The sequence below is a fragment of the Neodiprion lecontei genome, chromosome 4 (genome assembly GCF_021901455.1).
Source record: "Neodiprion lecontei isolate iyNeoLeco1 chromosome 4, iyNeoLeco1.1, whole genome shotgun sequence".
Classification (NCBI taxonomy): domain Eukaryota; kingdom Metazoa; phylum Arthropoda; class Insecta; order Hymenoptera; family Diprionidae; genus Neodiprion; species Neodiprion lecontei.
In genome coordinates, this window is record NC_060263.1 from 23,699,318 (window position 1) to 23,715,640 (window position 16,323).

At 34.8% G+C, this 16,323-nt stretch overlaps 2 protein-coding genes across 8 annotated transcripts; one reads left to right on the forward strand and one right to left on the reverse strand.

Annotated features, from left to right (window-relative positions):
- Nucleotides 1-34: 34 nt before the first annotated feature.
- On the forward strand, nucleotides 35-11,076 carry LOC107221885 (protein kinase C-binding protein 1). 5 transcript variants are annotated; one of them, XM_046738251.1, is made up of 7 exons: nucleotides 35-211; nucleotides 2,224-2,731; nucleotides 3,254-3,578; nucleotides 3,898-4,078; nucleotides 4,587-6,641; nucleotides 7,217-7,579; nucleotides 8,233-11,076. In XM_046738251.1, the coding sequence occupies exons 2-6, from the start codon at nucleotides 2,238-2,240 to the stop codon at nucleotides 7,564-7,566; spliced, it is 3,405 nt and encodes a 1,134-aa protein (XP_046594207.1). In that variant the 5' UTR covers nucleotides 35-211; nucleotides 2,224-2,237; the 3' UTR covers nucleotides 7,567-7,579; nucleotides 8,233-11,076. The 5 variants fall into 5 exon arrangements, with proteins under 5 accessions (XP_046594207.1, XP_046594205.1, XP_046594208.1 ...); XM_046738249.1 differs by lacking the exon at nucleotides 8,233-11,076 and having other exon boundaries at nucleotides 7,217-7,629; XM_046738252.1 differs by lacking the exon at nucleotides 8,233-11,076 and having other exon boundaries at nucleotides 4,605-6,641; nucleotides 7,217-7,629.
- Nucleotides 10,618-16,052, reverse strand: LOC107221905 (thiamine transporter 1). 3 transcript variants are annotated; one of them, XM_046738262.1, is made up of 7 exons: nucleotides 15,751-15,880; nucleotides 14,122-14,331; nucleotides 13,947-14,033; nucleotides 13,375-13,797; nucleotides 12,759-12,951; nucleotides 11,624-11,765; nucleotides 10,618-11,398 (listed from the first exon to the last, which is right to left on the reverse strand). In XM_046738262.1, the coding sequence occupies exons 2-7, from the start codon at nucleotides 14,225-14,227 to the stop codon at nucleotides 11,267-11,269; spliced, it is 1,083 nt and encodes a 360-aa protein (XP_046594218.1). In that variant the 5' UTR covers nucleotides 14,228-14,331; nucleotides 15,751-15,880; the 3' UTR covers nucleotides 10,618-11,266. The 3 variants fall into 3 exon arrangements, with proteins under 3 accessions (XP_046594218.1, XP_015516564.1, XP_046594217.1); XM_015661078.2 differs by having other exon boundaries at nucleotides 13,947-14,331; nucleotides 15,751-16,047; XM_046738261.1 differs by lacking the exon at nucleotides 11,624-11,765 and having other exon boundaries at nucleotides 13,947-14,331; nucleotides 15,751-16,052.
- Between the last annotated feature and the right edge of the window lie 271 nt (nucleotides 16,053-16,323).

Consider the following 16,323-nt stretch of genomic DNA (forward strand, 5'->3'; position numbering starts at 1 on the left):
CGCTGGCGTAACGAGAAGAGAAGGAAAGCCCGGCTAGTAGTGGTTTGCTCGTGCAGCGCAGCGAGAGATATTTCCTAACTTTCCATAGCGATTAATGTCTCCACTTATGTTTGTATCATGTTAATTCAACGAAATATTAGTCTTGCAAAGCGATGCGTCGTATCACCAGCTTTCGTCGTTTGATAATGCGTACTTCCTTCTGAATAGATTGGTAAGATCCTGTTTATATTTTTATGAAATTTTAACAGTCTATCCTCTTCTATTCACTGCCATTTCACACAACCACAGCATCCATTCCTGTGCCTGCTGCTATGATGTAGGTATACCCACTTTTTACTTCATTGTCATCCTGATATTACTTTCCCAATATTGAACCATGCTCAGGTACCCAAGTTTGTACCGCTGCAACTTAAATGCATTTCTACAATTATTTCTTTTTACATTTAGTACAACACGCTGTTACCAGGTCGATTAGCACTTTTGGCATTGGCACTCATCTACTTTCTGCTTATCTTTCGCATTCAGCCATAATCTTGTATTCCTCATTGTTGTAGACACGTCGCTTACCCAGGAGGCATACTATAAGTCATATTGCTTATTCACCTTACTCTTACAAAGTTATTTTCACTTCCGAGAATTGATTTAAGGCTTTATGTTTCTCTTGCGATTCGGGATAGTATGAAGGAAGATCCTGGCTTCTGGTTTCCTTTCAATCATCAAGAAAATAGTAAATGGTATACAGACTAGAAACATTTTGGGGCTAGGATTTCACCAGAAACTATTAAACTTTGAACAAAAACGAAGTAAGAAATATGCACCTGAAGTTTCGATCCATTAAACTTTATTGTAAATTCAACTTGTTGCTGATACTGAGATCCTATGATAAGACTTTGTGTAGTAAACCTGGTAAAAGTTTGTAAACCATCCAAGGGCACAACATTACACAATAAACTTAAGGCTAAATAACGCCCCGACCTGTTTTCAGTATTAGTAACAACTTGAGTTTTCGACTAAGCTTGATTGGTTGGAACTTTAAATGCATAGATAAACATCATTTCCATTTCAAAGTGTACGTAATAACAATGGCATATGTAAGAATGTTTGATGTCAGTGTCTTCAAACTATATATAGTCCTTGGCTGAACAAGGGAGGTGATAATTTCAAACTAGTCACATTAATGCAATCTATGAATTTTTTTTTTTTTATTCTAAATATTGCATTTTATATGTGAACAGAATAATTACCGACAGGATAATCATATATACAATTTTGTGTTGAAATAATTTTTTGTGGAATGATTGTTTCTTGGATCATTTTAAATAGGATCGGCGTGCATGATCTGTTTCAAACAAAACATGTCCTTAATCGGTTCTGAAGTCATAAATCATATTGACAAAAACCCTAAAACATAATTTTATCTTAGCTAAAGCAATTCTGGCAAAATTGCCATGAACCTAGAAAACCTGGCAACAAGGAAAAAGTTATGAAGCTTGATTACAAACCTTGAATTTAAAATGCAGAATATTTACATCCTTGAACATGATATAACTACTAAAAAGTCCTTTTTTCCGCGTATTGCTCTGACCTATATCCAATTCATGTTATTGATCAAAAATCACTTTATATTATACTTGGACACAGAAGCAGGATTTAAAAATTGATCGTCAGCTCTAAATTGTTTTATTTTTAATCCAGTTTCTTACTTCATTTCTAATGTGGACAAAGTTCTATTCATCTAGAAATTAGAAAAATGTTGAAAATGAAAGTTTGGTACAGCCAGAGCTGCAATAATGGAGTGCATTAATAAATAATAATGTTCAAAAGAATCGATTTCAATAAATTACATTAGCTGGCTTTCAGTTCATACTTTTATTTATTTTGTCGGTATGTCAAGATTTCAAATGTTTATCATGAAAATACAAATTTTCACTGTACATAAATAAATTTATAGAAATTGAAAATAAAATTCTTACATATAACACATAACATATGGTGAAAGTTTTATTGTATATTGAAAAAACCTGTATTTGATTGTTATATAGAATTAAATGATACTTCATATAATAGAACTACAAATATCAGATTTTTTTCAAAATCGCGCAGTGTGATACAAAATTTTTTTTCGACTATGGTGTATTAGTTCATGTATTCGAATTACCAGTGAATAGACAGAAAATTAAACTTCAAGTAGCCGAAGCTTTAATGACAATCTATTTCACACAGATACCATCTGATATATGATTCTGAGCAACATGGAGTCCTCGGAGGATAGAAAGAACGCAATGGAGGACTGCGAGGATCAGAAGAACAATTCAGAGACAGCAGTTACAGAGAAGGACAAAAACGATAATGAATCTAGCAAGAAATCGAACAAAATAAACAATCTAACTAATGCTCTGGAGCAAAGTGACAATATAGAATCAAAGACAAATGTGAATAGATCAAAGGATAACGTTAGCAACGAGTCTGATGTCAAAAGCCGAAAACAATCTGCTAAAAAACACAGTAGAATTGAAGCAGAATCGCAAGAAAATAACAGTGTTGAAAATAGACTTGATGGCAAGAAGCCTGATGTCTCTAAAAGTACAAGCGAGGAAGCACAAGCTTCGGAAACAAGATCGTCTTTGTCTGTTGGTAAAGACGTCAAGATCAATGGAGCAGAGATTAAAGGGGAAAGTGCAGTTAAGGAGGGCAAGAGAAAACGGAGAATGTCGAGGTTGGTAGACACCTGGTGTGTAAGTAGTTAGTTTTCTTATTTTCAATAATTTGATGTATTATTAATTTGTTGCTCAACATCGAAATTGTAGATCTTGCATCAACTGCAAACTATGTTTTCCATGTAAAACTTTTTATAACAATGTAAGCTCACTTAGTATATTCTTATTTTCTAAACCAAACCACAGAGTTTCAAAATCCGTTTATTTCTCACTTGGTATTTCCGAACATTCTTCATACTACAAAATATTGAAGTTCTTCACAGATTAACATGTTTCTCAATTTATATTCATAAGTACTGTAAACCTATTTTCTATTCTTTTAATTTTACAATATTCCTAACAGTATTCCTAGAATTTATATGTTACTTGTATTATGGATGCATGCTTGAATAGAAAGGGCCTAATAGCAACTTCGTTTTTTGAAAATGAGTGCAATTTTCAACATTGATCGAGATATCATATTTAACATGTATAAAGACAGCCGAAAAAATGAACTTGATTTATTATAGTTGAATGAAGCAATATTTTTTTTAAAGTCTACAAGGCAGAGATTCTTCGGTAGAAAAAAACGAAAGGATTAACAAACGCAAGCGATCTAGGAGTGACGAAGATAAGTTCTGCTGGCGATGTCACAAAGAGTCTGTTGACAGCCATTGTACCGCATGTCCACGTTCCTGGCATCGTCGATGTATGGGTGGAGGTCCACAACCAACACCGCAGAATTGGATTTGTGGCGAGTGTGCTACTATTTTAAAAGCAGAAAATGCAGAAACACGCTCACCGGCGATGGCTCAGTTGAGTGTTGAACAGCTCTGTACACTACTGAGACATGTGGTTGGAAGAATGCGTGATTATCCAGGGGTGTGTACATTTTCATCACATTACTTGTTACATTCATATTTTCATTCCTAAGCTTACTTACTCCTTAAGTATCAAGTTAACAATGAGCGATAAACTTGTGTATTATTGAATATATTAATTCATTACGATTGCTTATTGCCTGCAGTAAAATTAATTTTACTGCCAAAATTAAAGAACCTAATCTGCTACTGAGCCTTCTAGGATAGTTTAGATGTCAAGTGTGTTTTTAAGAATTTTTATTCATACAGATAAATTAGAGTCCTATTGTGGTACAGAGATAAGATAATTATCAGGAAGGAATTAATCATTATGTCCACAGTCGGAGCCATTTTGGAAGGCGGTAGATCTCAACGAAGTTCCGAACTATTTGGACTATGTTGTTAAGCCAATGGACTTGAGTCTATTAGAATCTAATGTCCGTGCAAAACTTTATGGTAGTACAGAGGCATTTATGGCTGATGCTAAGTGGATACAGCACAACTGCATTGTGTTCAATACTTGTGCGTATTCTGTTCATTGCTTATTTTTCATGATTAATATTTAAGCCTGTGCAATTCTATATATTCTCGATACTTTTTTGTTCAGCGACAAATACTATTCTTTAAAATCTGCATTCAGTATTCTAATCTTCGGTTTGTTTGATTGGTTTTGATACTTCGCCATATCAAATTCACGATGTATTTTCAAATAGCTTATATACTTTTACTTTTAAGTTACATACCCGTACTGTTTAGAAATTTGATTAATACTGTGCAACGCAATGTTGCTATTTTTACATTGTAGGCAATCATTTTTATTCACATTCCTACAGAAATCAATGACTTTATATGAAATATATTAGAGTACGGTCTAAATTAAATATAGAATTTTTTTTTTCGAAATTCGAAAACTTCGCTGCATGTGCAATCAGACTGATTATATAAATGTTGTGTAGATAAAAGTATTATCTGGTAGCCAGGATATCAAAATATAATATTCTCGAAGAATATAGTGTCGCTACATTTGCAGGTGGAGGCGTTTACACAGATACCTCTAAACTAACAAATGCTGCTAGGCAGATTATAAAAGCAGCCAGGCAAGAGGTGTCGGAGATTGAGGCCTGTTCCGATTGTTATGGACATGCGCGAAACCTTCCCAGACCTCAACCCTCTTGGTTCATTGAACCGTGCCGAAGGCCGCATCCACTTGTCTGGGCAAAACTAAAGGGATTCCCATTTTGGCCAGCCAAGGCCATGTCTCGCATAAATGGCCAAGGGCATGTGGACGTCCGATTTTTTGGAGCTCATGATCGGGCTTGGGTACCAATTCGTGATCTATTTTTATATTCCGAAGATCCACCTGCACCGCTTCCGCGTAAACGAAAAGCAGATATGGACGAATGTGTTCGTGAAATAACGCGCCATTGTCGAAAGCTGGAGTTGGCATTTGGACAGTTTAAATTTGCGCCGCCGAAAATACAGTACAATCCGAGAGATCCATTGCAGATAAAACTAATGCTACCTAACTATGATCCTCTTCAGCCCAGCACTCCTGCTGTAGTATCTCCCAACACTTCACCACGAAGAAAACCACCTTTGAGAAAGCGAGGCTTTCATCTCACAAAGAAATCATGTTCTGAGGAATCAACGACAAATAATGCTTCTGATTTCGCTAACAATTCAACACCACCTCAGGGTGATTCGGACAACGATTGTGAAAAATATATCGAGGCATCCAGAATACCTAAGGTGTCACTGTCCAACAAGCTCAATAAATCCAAGTTGCCGCCACTTGCTAAATCTAACGAAAATCAAAAAGTGATCCACAATTCATCCGATAATGGAAATTTTCACCAGAAGAAAATCAGAATGAATTGTAATCGAAGTAATACTTCAAACGACACTGACAACTTGGATGATAGTGTGAAAACAGACGACGACAGTCAATTAGAGCAAAGATATCGACGAAGATGGGATGCAAATAACAGTAGCGACGGGCATAGCAGTTCTGAAAACGAAGTTTCATTGGAAATAAGAAAATCTTCGAAGTTTGGTAGCGTTAAATCACATAAAGGGGAGGATGATACTGAAGCAAATGATACAAAAGTTCATAATAATCTATGCAACGAAACGAGATCTGTACAAGACTCAAAAATCAAAATAAAAAGTCCGAAAACGAATAAAAATCCGGTTAGAGTCTATAAGCCAAAAACTAGAATGGTGAATCAAGTCAATGCGGAGCGAGCAAAAGCTACAGCCTCGAATGAGCAAAAAAAATTGATAGAATGCACAGAAAATATTATTTCTCGCCAGGATCAACCATTAAATAGGCTTCTAGCACCTGCGAATACTAGTGCACAATCCACTGCCATTGTGAGTGATATTTGTATAAGTACGGCCGTTACTATAGCTAATTCTGTGTCCGTCCCTAACAACCCTATGAACAGTGTTACTAAATCTGTTCATAATGCAAACTTGATTACTGCCTCTACTATTAGTCCATCAAGCACAATAACCGCAGCATTAAATACAGATCCTATTGCATCATCCTCAATGGGTTCGATTTTTTTACCAAGAATCACCTTACTGGAATCCACAACAAAAATGAATCCAACAAAGGACTGTTTAATCATGACTGAAGAAACAACAATGGTTAAGGAAGAGCCAAAGGATCAACCGCAAAATCATACACCAAAAAAGGAGTCTAAGGCACGTAAATCCTTTCTTAATAAACCTCCAATGTTTCCGCAAATCTCGCCAACATCCCCGCCAAAAGCTCCGGCAAGTCCACCTGATGCAATGGTTTATATACCGGGACACAGGACAGAAAGTGAACATGATCACTCGCTGCTATCTCCAGAGGCAGGACCACTCAGTGCACAACTTCACCGAGGTGGTCAGGAATTAGCCAAGCGAATGGCACAGTTAATGGAGGAAGCACTGACTGAAGCAGCTCAAATAAATTCCAATAACTCAGATAACTCTGGAATGAATCAACGTGCTACGGTGCACTATCTCAAACTGCAGATTGAACGCATGAGGTGGCAGCATCAACAGCACCTAGCCGAATTGAAGCATAACACAGGTATGCAACCATTGAAAATTCTCAAATTTAAACATTCTTCATTTCTTGACACAGACATATTTAAGGGGGTGTATACAAGTAGACGGCTGAAGAAGTTGGTGAATTTTCAACAACCAATTATCCAATACTTTCTCTAATATCAAAATAAATCAGTCAAGTCGTTTTGAGATATCATTGCCACTATAAAACAGGTCACCAAGTGGTGTGGTTGAGATTATTGTTAAAAATAATACTTCCTACTAGATAAGTCATTCTAATTAATTGAAAAAAAAAAAAGTAAATGAACCTCGATCTAAATAATTTGGAACATGACTAGCTCCAATCAAATTAAATAATTGGTTGCCAGAGTGTTAATTCCCAAAGGTCAATCATTTCTTTAGCCGTCTACTTTTATAAACCACCTTAAATAAATAGCAACTGTCAAATACACACTTCATTGAATTTTACCTCAGAGTGTTGAAATTAGTACGTTGTTTCAAACTATTCTTGGTTCCATAATAACACATTTCTTGACAAGCATGATGTTATATATTCGGATTGGCACGTTCTAATATTACTTTCATTTCAAATTGTAGATCTGACGCTGAGAGAAATGAGAGCTAGTTTAGAGGCTGAAAGGTATCGGGCCATCGAAGAAACTAAGCGAGAGGCTGAGGAAGAGAAATTAAGAAGTATCGAGGAAACAAAACGAAAGCAGTGGTGTGCATTGTGTGGAAACGAAGCATTATTTTACTGCTGTTGGAATACAGCGTATTGTGACTATCCTTGCCAGCAAGCTCATTGGTCTACTCATATGAGAACGTGCGCGCAAAATCCACCACCAAATACCATTATTACTGCAACTGCGAATGTCAGTCAACAACAAGTGATGCCTAGCCTTGTAATGACTTCACCACACGCATCGTCTAGCGTATGGGGGGCCTAGAACTAAAATTACTGTAAGTTCTCAGATTTATTGCTTTATGAGAATTAAATGAACATAAAATTATTCACGTTATTATCCTAAATTTTGCTCTCCAATATAATTATAGATAGTATATAATAATACATGTAGGAATCTGTGGATAGAAGTTATAGTGGGTAATTAACTACGATTTTTATATTCGAAAACTAAAATGTATTATTTTGTGACGATAATAATAAGTGATATCATTAAGACAAATAATTTTTGTAAATCAAGACCGTGATCAAGGGTAATCACTAAATGTTTGACACGTGCACAATCGTTACAAAATATTTATTTTGATGGAAATCGCTTAGTATAGACAATTCTCTTGATTATGAGTCTTTCAACATCGTGTGTTTCCCGTAAATCGGTTTCCGTAATTAATAATGCAACGACCTTGTGAAGCAGGAAGTGTATATACCAAATTTGGGTAGTTCTAATATTTATAGATCTTATTTCAACCAGTTTTGCTCTGAACACTGTGCTTCGAAGAAGTTCTAAGTTGTACAAATTCTTACACTGTTTTATAATCGTATAAAAGTAGTGTACCACCATTAGCCCCTCATATTGGATAGTTTATTGTAAATGAATGACATTTGTCATACGTATCGCAAAAATAATCGGTTACAATTTTTAACATTTCAGTGAACGTGCCACAAGTTATAAATACTTCCGAAAAATAAGCATTCTCTTCACCGAGAATTTCAAATCAGGCAATCAATGGTAGTGAACTGAAAACAAAATTGGGTGTAGGAAAATTTCAAAATTTATTCCGATACACATATTTCTCATCAAATTACTTGGTAAAATAAATTCTCTAAGTATTAAAGATGCAAATATTTTATTACAAGTTGTGGTAAGTTTACAATTTAAAACTAGTATCAGAATTCATAAAGATGTTTTATATTTAATATCACCAATATTGTTGTGCAGATGGGTTGCTCCGAAAAAGTTTAGCATACTCATTACGGGAAGCAGCTACAAATTTTGTTTTCTTTGTTTTTCTCTATATGTATACTTAATGTGTGGCCTATAGTTTTAGCAAAGCACAATTTAACCATAGTGGGTTTTTTTTTTTTTTTATTTTTCTGTACAAGGTCTCAAAACATTCGAAATATGGGTAGTATCAGTTAATTCAATGTAAAGTAATAATATGAATTTAGAATCAGTCATACAAAACGATACTTGGGCTGTTGCAATAAAAATAAATGTTTGCATTTATCAAAGGTATTCTTTTATTTTATTTATATCACTATTTTTAGTTGATGAGTTGAATTTGAATAATTGCTTACGCCTCATCGTTGTTTATTCTCCTAAAGTATTTAGCATATAAATCAAGTTGATGGTTAAGTATCCGACTTATCATATTAACATTTTTGTATATTTCTCGAATGGTCCTAATTAATCATGTGGCTCCGTTCGCAATATTCATACTCTCCAAAATGATTAGTTCAGGCTTGTGTAAACCACCACAGTATGCCCGACAAATCAAGTAATTAAAATGAGGCAACGGCAAAGTACGCAACCCGAAATGATGAAGAATATGGCATGGAAGTTAAAAATGGATGCGGGATTCGTAGTGTGTTGTAGAGGAAAACCGTAATATGTACCTAATGAGATTTGTACAAATAATTCGAAGCATCAGACTTTTCATCTGACAAGTAAGAATGATTATACGCTTGTACTGATAAAATTTAAACAAGCTTGCAGATCCGGGACTCAGCCTCTTGGTTTGAAGTTGGCTTCTTTACTTACAATTAGAAATACGTGCTAAGGTCACAAAAAATACGCTCCAGTGAGGCGTATGTTTTGACACGAGCAGATATACTGTTAATCTTAAGTAAATTATGTTTCAATTAGATTGACAAATAGATAATGTACGTATAAAAAATTTGGTTAATGTTGATATTTTTAGCATATACTGTATGTAATTAGTGGTTCATAAAGTTTTTGTGAAAAATAGCTGTATATTTACGCCTATTGACAAATTTTAATATTGTGAAGAAATGGAATAATCAAAGATTTTTCAAGTAAAAAAAAAACTGAAGTTTGCTATAACAGTTATCAATAGGTTCCTCAATTATAAATTTCTCGAAATATAAGAATTGATCGAGGAACGAAGATAATAGTCATTTTGACGAACTCAATGACGAACATGTCGTTTTACTTCAAGTAGTATGTATGCGGGAAAGTATCTCTTGCAACAGCTTTCTCTTTTGCCCATTGTACATAACCCCCAGTAGTATATTAATTATGAATAATTCGTTCGCATTACTTTCCAAATCTTAGCTATATAAATCACTTTTTAATTTTAAGCATAATGTTAAGCTCATACATTCATAACTGTGCAAACCAATATAAATCTAGCTTTTTATTATTATTATTATTATTATTATTATTATTATGTACGATAAGAATAATACATTTTATTTCTTAAACTTACGTCAAATCATTTAACAATAAGACTAGCTTCAAGTCCTAACAACATTAAATAGTCTGTTCATGAACGAGTTCATTAAATTAAAAAAGTGAGACGCACTCGAGCGCTAATCTTGACGCTCATGGTAGTCAATTACTTGACTTGTATTTTTCTTTTACATCATCAACCGCTTGTTTCCATCTATTTCGATTTAATTAAGGAAGTTAAGTGGCCAAAAATTAATACTTTTTATTAATTTTATTACGAGATAGTTGTACATTGAGTATTTGTCAAATTGTTATATTCGTAAGCTTTGAAGATCTCTTTAAAAATACAGCATTAAAAAGTACTGGAGCAAAAGCTTAAGATGCGAATGCTTAATTTAAAATTGATTCACGATAGGTAAGATTCATGTATATTCGTTGGAATTCACTCTACGATGGCTCATTTAATTCAAAACATCATTCTTTACAAATTTAGTGAAATGTTATTATTTTATCATGCTAGCATTGTTAAATATGAAATTTTACAACATTGGAACTACATTGATTATGATCAAAAATTTACAACATTGAATCGACTGCTGTAAAGAAAGAAAATTTGTTTCGGTCACTTTGTAGAAAATAATCTTGTCCATAATAATCCATCAAACTCACAGACAACTTTCCTTTTTTTTTTTTTTAAATCTATTTGCCAGAAGTATTTTGTCAAGAATTTTCTCGTGAAACTCGAATAAAACTTGAAGCATATTAACACTAAAATTTCGTTGCCAGGACCAAATTTGGTCATTATAACCAAATTTTTTTCTGAGTGCGTAGAGCGAAATAAAATGAATCTACTATATTTTTGGATTATTTTGATGCGATTTGAAATAAAACATCGATAATTAAGCTTTTGTTCGTATTTCCATTACTTCTTATAATAGTACTTAGAGGTGTTGGTAATTTAGTGCATATACATATAAAAATAATATAACAAGAAAAAGTAAAATAAACAACTATCGACTACCTCCTTCTTGATGCAAGAAGAATTCTCAATTTGCAATAACACCATACCGTACAGCTGGATATTGATTCGACGAAAAAAATACCAGTGACTGTGACAGTACGAACATAATATATCTTTTACATAGGCATAATAGGTATAATTGCGTAAATTCTCAAAATTGGTCGCAATTAGCGAATTAAAAATATAAACTTATCCATCAAAGGTATCTTGCATTATGCCCAATGAAAACCTAACGTTATTCTATTCAATCAGCTATGGGGTGGAAAGTCTTGATTCCCACAGGTTAAATTGTTTATTACTTCTGCGATGCTTCACTAGCGTGTGTACTGCCATTATCATAAATATGACACTGAGGACAACGAAATAACATCCATAGACGACGTACTGTAAAAAGGAATTGGCAAAATATAAAATGACGTCATATATTAATTGAGGAGACACTGAAATTGATACATAATATCAGAATGCATCTTTAAAATTAGATAGAGATAAATTGTCCTCCAGGCAATGACTGAACAACAGTGTGACAGAGATAATTTTGCTTGGAATTGTGCAGCACTTATAAGTAAGTGAATACAAAAAGTCAATTCATGTATGAGACTGTTATACCTGTGGCCTGACTGCTAAACCAAAAACCTGACTTCCACTGATAAGAAATGTCAAGAGGCTCTGCTCCAGTAATGCTACTAATGTGTTCATTCCAAATATCAATCCGTAACTATCCTCAGATAAGTGTTTAGCAATTTCAGAGCTGTAAAACATAAACGTATAAGTTACAGACCGTCTCGGGGTAACGATTGGTTTGGAAAACCTGGACACGTCAGGGAAATATGTGTAGCCTGGAAAAATCAAGGATCTTGATCAGAAAATCGAAAAACTCAGGGAAAACAGGTATCATAACAACTTCCAATCCAATTAATGTTGGCTTCTAGCATTCGCAGCGTCAGAAAAAGGCGCATCCGACTGATTGAATATTAGCAGACACTGACTGAAATAGTTTAACGCGTATGATGTCGCCAGCGTAAGACGGATATGATCTGTTCAATTTTATCTTTTCGCGAGACATTTCAGCATAACTACGAAAAAATGCATGTAACCTATGGAATTAGTTACTAAGGCTCTAGAATTTGAAGGAATGTACAGTTTTGAAAGTATCCCTTGTATTATTGTGTCCTGAATTCAATTTGAGACAATCAAGTGAGGTACGCAAGTGATGCAGACAATTTTATACTTTTAGAATGTACGTACCGTGAATAATAATATATTAAAATTTTTCCTCAATGGGGATATTCAATATTACCATTAGTCTACATATAATGATAGTTATATTTCATTGTCAGTTGAGTTAGAGTAGTCGCAAAATATGCAAATGAAGATGTGAGATTTGCGTCAATTGCTTTCCTGACGTCTACGAGCCAACAAAGACTGATTGTTGGTCTTTCATATTGGGACAAGATGACAAATACACAAGGCTTATTTCTTGTCCCTCACTTCCGTTTTCAATTCGGCATTTTAGAGGACACTTGCCAGCACAAAGTGTCCACAACGTCAATTTGCGGTTGATTTTTGTCATTGTTGATTGGATTGGAAAATATAAGTATCATTTTTGTCAAGTCACAGCCAATTCTGCGTCGAGTATACACCGCCTTCGACCAATTGGCTACTAGTTGATACAGGTATGAGGAATTCTTGAAAAATGTATAACAGCTGTATATACTGACGTGAGTAAAAATAATAAGTTTACCTTGCAACAGTAATCATAGCCTGATATGCGACACTAAATATGACGTAGGCAGTATATGAGATCCATATGTTGTGCGTTTGTGCTGCTATGAATAGCAAAATACCCTGTATTAATGCAATTATCGACGATGTGCCTTCTCCGATTATCGGCCAATTCAATTTGAGCTTTCCAACGCCAAACGATGCTAATGCACCTATTATATATTATAATACATTAGTATAGGAATATACGTGAACATTGTTTATCTACCGATACGCTAACGGTGTGGGTAACTAAAACAATTAATTTATTTGGCAGTCACGTGAATTTGCTCAGCGCCAAATCTCGACATCTTTAATGTAACTAATTTTGCTTTAATTTTCTAGCACTGGCAACTGCTATTCACGAATATTTTTTTAAGGAATGAAGAAAATAATTGTTCTTTTCGATTTATCCGAAAGAATGTTTTACCATCAATACGAACTTCATAGAATTGTACAAATTGTCAGGAATCGTATCAAACTTCTCGTGATTTTCGACTTCAAACTGGAAATCATCTATTTTTTCATTTCTTTTCACAACAAAATTGAAAACTGGCCAAACATGAAACATTAAATTGCTATGGAGAATAACTTACCCATAATCGTGAGAGCAGCTTCAACTGCCCCATTATAAACTTTGGCTGCTTCTTCAAACGAACTCTGCCAGAGTACTTGTACATAGTTAATTACCTGCATAAATCCACAGGTAGACAATGTCCACCACAATGACCATTTCAGTACATAGCTGTTAGAATATGCCAACAAAAAATCTTTCCAGAGTAGGTAATAGACATGTTTGATCTTTTTAGCCAGACTTGGTTCTTTTTCAATATTATTGAGACTCGTGCCTTGCTGCAAGTTAAACAATTGATCCGAGCTTCGCTCCGTCTGGTTTGGTGATCCTATGTCAATTTTAGATGGAGCAGGTTCGTTAGAAACAGAACCGATTGGACGATGGAGGTAAACAGACTGCCCCAAAGGAGGCAGAAAAAATGACCAGATCGTCGCAATCCCGAGTGCTGTAACGAGTGATCGCATAACAGTATATATTTATAATTTCTGAGGAACATCACAATGCTAAATGCTAGACAAGTACAGTTGTGTGATACTTGTAAGTATGAAGAAATAGAATCACTGCATGATATAATAAATTAATTGCCATGTGTACCTAGTAATGAGACGTAATTGAGCTGGTGGTAATCCAACAGATTCGTAGATACAGTCAATTGCGACGTAATACCCGCTGTAAACCTTCCTAGCAAAAGGGCCATTCTGGTATGACTAGTAACCTCTTGATAGTGTAGCTTACTGACTTTAGCATATATGTACGAAAAATACGCTACCTCTGACGACATGAAAACACCAAGCAAGAACGAAATAATTTGCACATCTTGCACTCCTTTCGAAAGTACGATTGCTATGTAAGAACAAGTTCCCGACAGGCCGCATAATATGATGATCGGTTTATAACGGAGGAAATCAGTCAGCAAGAGTATGGGAAGTAACGTTACTGAATAGTAATATGTGTACAGTGGAACGAGGTCTTGATAAACCTGGAATACATAACATATTTTAGATAAATTATATCTTACAGCTACACGCATTTCGAGAATTTGAATCCAATCTCATCTTGCATTGTTTTTATGTTATTTTCATGCTCCATATTTTCAGAATGATTTTACTTTCGATATTGAACAGAAAATTTTTGTTACGTGCCTCCTTAATCCTTCGGAAAAAATAAATAAAAGAGAAATAGGGAAATAGTCTTGCCATTTCGCTCTAAAGTGATAATGATAGATCGAATCTATATTTACGGACGAATTGGATAAGAAACAATTTTTCGAAGCACCATTGTGAGTCCAAAATATATTCTCATTTAAATGCATATGGGAAGCAGTAAAAGATGTTATCACATCTTATGATTGTTATCACATGCCCGGAAGTTAGTGACAATTTTTACTCGAGTTTTCAAAAATCTAGGTGCATTCCACCTGTAAACTTGATATGCTACATACCTGCACCCTTTGATAATTACTAATATTACGTACATGCACCACAAGTCTGTGTAAGCTTATAAATTTCGATGTACTTTATTAAAACCACAAAATTTAATCTGCAGCGAACAACCTTCACAATTGGCCAAATTACACTTCCGGTGAATACTCATGCACCCCGATATTTAAACGGCCTGCCTTTCGCTACTTTAATCTAAATAGCGTACCGTAATTTACGAATGACATTGATTTAGCTCGCCTATTAACCTTGATTTGCCGGGAAGATGAAGAGCGTCCGTACCGTTTCATCTATTATATAGTCACCCGCATAGTACTCTTACGTTCTAACAATGTAGCAATATTCAGCAAGCATAAAATGCAAGTTCCAATTGTGACAGGAACCTTATCAAAATTCCATAGTGTCTACAGTAACGTATTTTAGACGTCTAATTATCAGACAGTTCAAAATGACGTATTCAATTTGATGGAATTTCAAATGGATCAAAGGAATGCAAAATCACAGAAAAGTCCACGAAAATGTGAGAACCGAGAGCCAGATTCAAAAACGAAATGTCATTTTAAAAAGCAGAAATTCGTTGAATTGCAGCTATCGAATAATCTCAGTACCTGATTTGAAAAATTCTGTTTCATTTCAATTAATGCGTTCCAGAGTTACACATGATACACAAGCATTACTTTTTCATTATACACAAGAAATATTGTTTAATAACTTTTTTTCAACCTCACATTACTCGTTGCACCGATATGTTTCCACACAAAAAGATTCACCTACCGAGAAGTCATCAGAAAAGCACACAGTAACGATGTAAATTTTTGTAAATACACGGTAAACTTGAATGCATATTTATTTCATCGGGAAGAATAATCTAATTCATTAGAACTTATACGAGGCATAGTGATGTAAAAAAATGATTTCAAACAAGGTTCACTAGTGATAAGAACACATCGTGCACTTGCCTGCTCCTCGGTGAAGTTCTTCCAGGGTCCGGTTAAATATTCGACAACAAACGGTTCGGATGGTCTGAATTCTTTTACGAATCCAAAAACGCACAGTAGCAGCGATATTCGTGTCCAATTCATTGTTTCCTTTTTCGATTCTATCCATTTAAAATATCATTTCTCTATCCCGTTAAAATTGGCAAGGTTGATATTTACGAGTCGCACCGGCACGGCAGCTCGACCGTCGGTCGCACATTGTGCCGGTATAACATGCGTGGCAGCAGTGTGGGATCTCTGTACGACAGAACCGACGTTACGAGAAACTGTCAATCAAGTTCACCACTTACACTGATATTCATTATTCGAGTGAATAGATGAGCCAGAAACACCAATTACCTATTATCGCAGCACCCTTAACTTTGACTAAAACGCAAGTTGAAAAACATCTTCAACTCATCGACTTCGAAATAGTTTCCATATAACTATATTGGCAAGGTTGGAAATACGAAACATTTTAATTTCTCACAAGGAGTGAGGTCAACAGTAAGAATTGAGGAAACTACAAATTCAAACTTATTTTGTAAAAGAAAA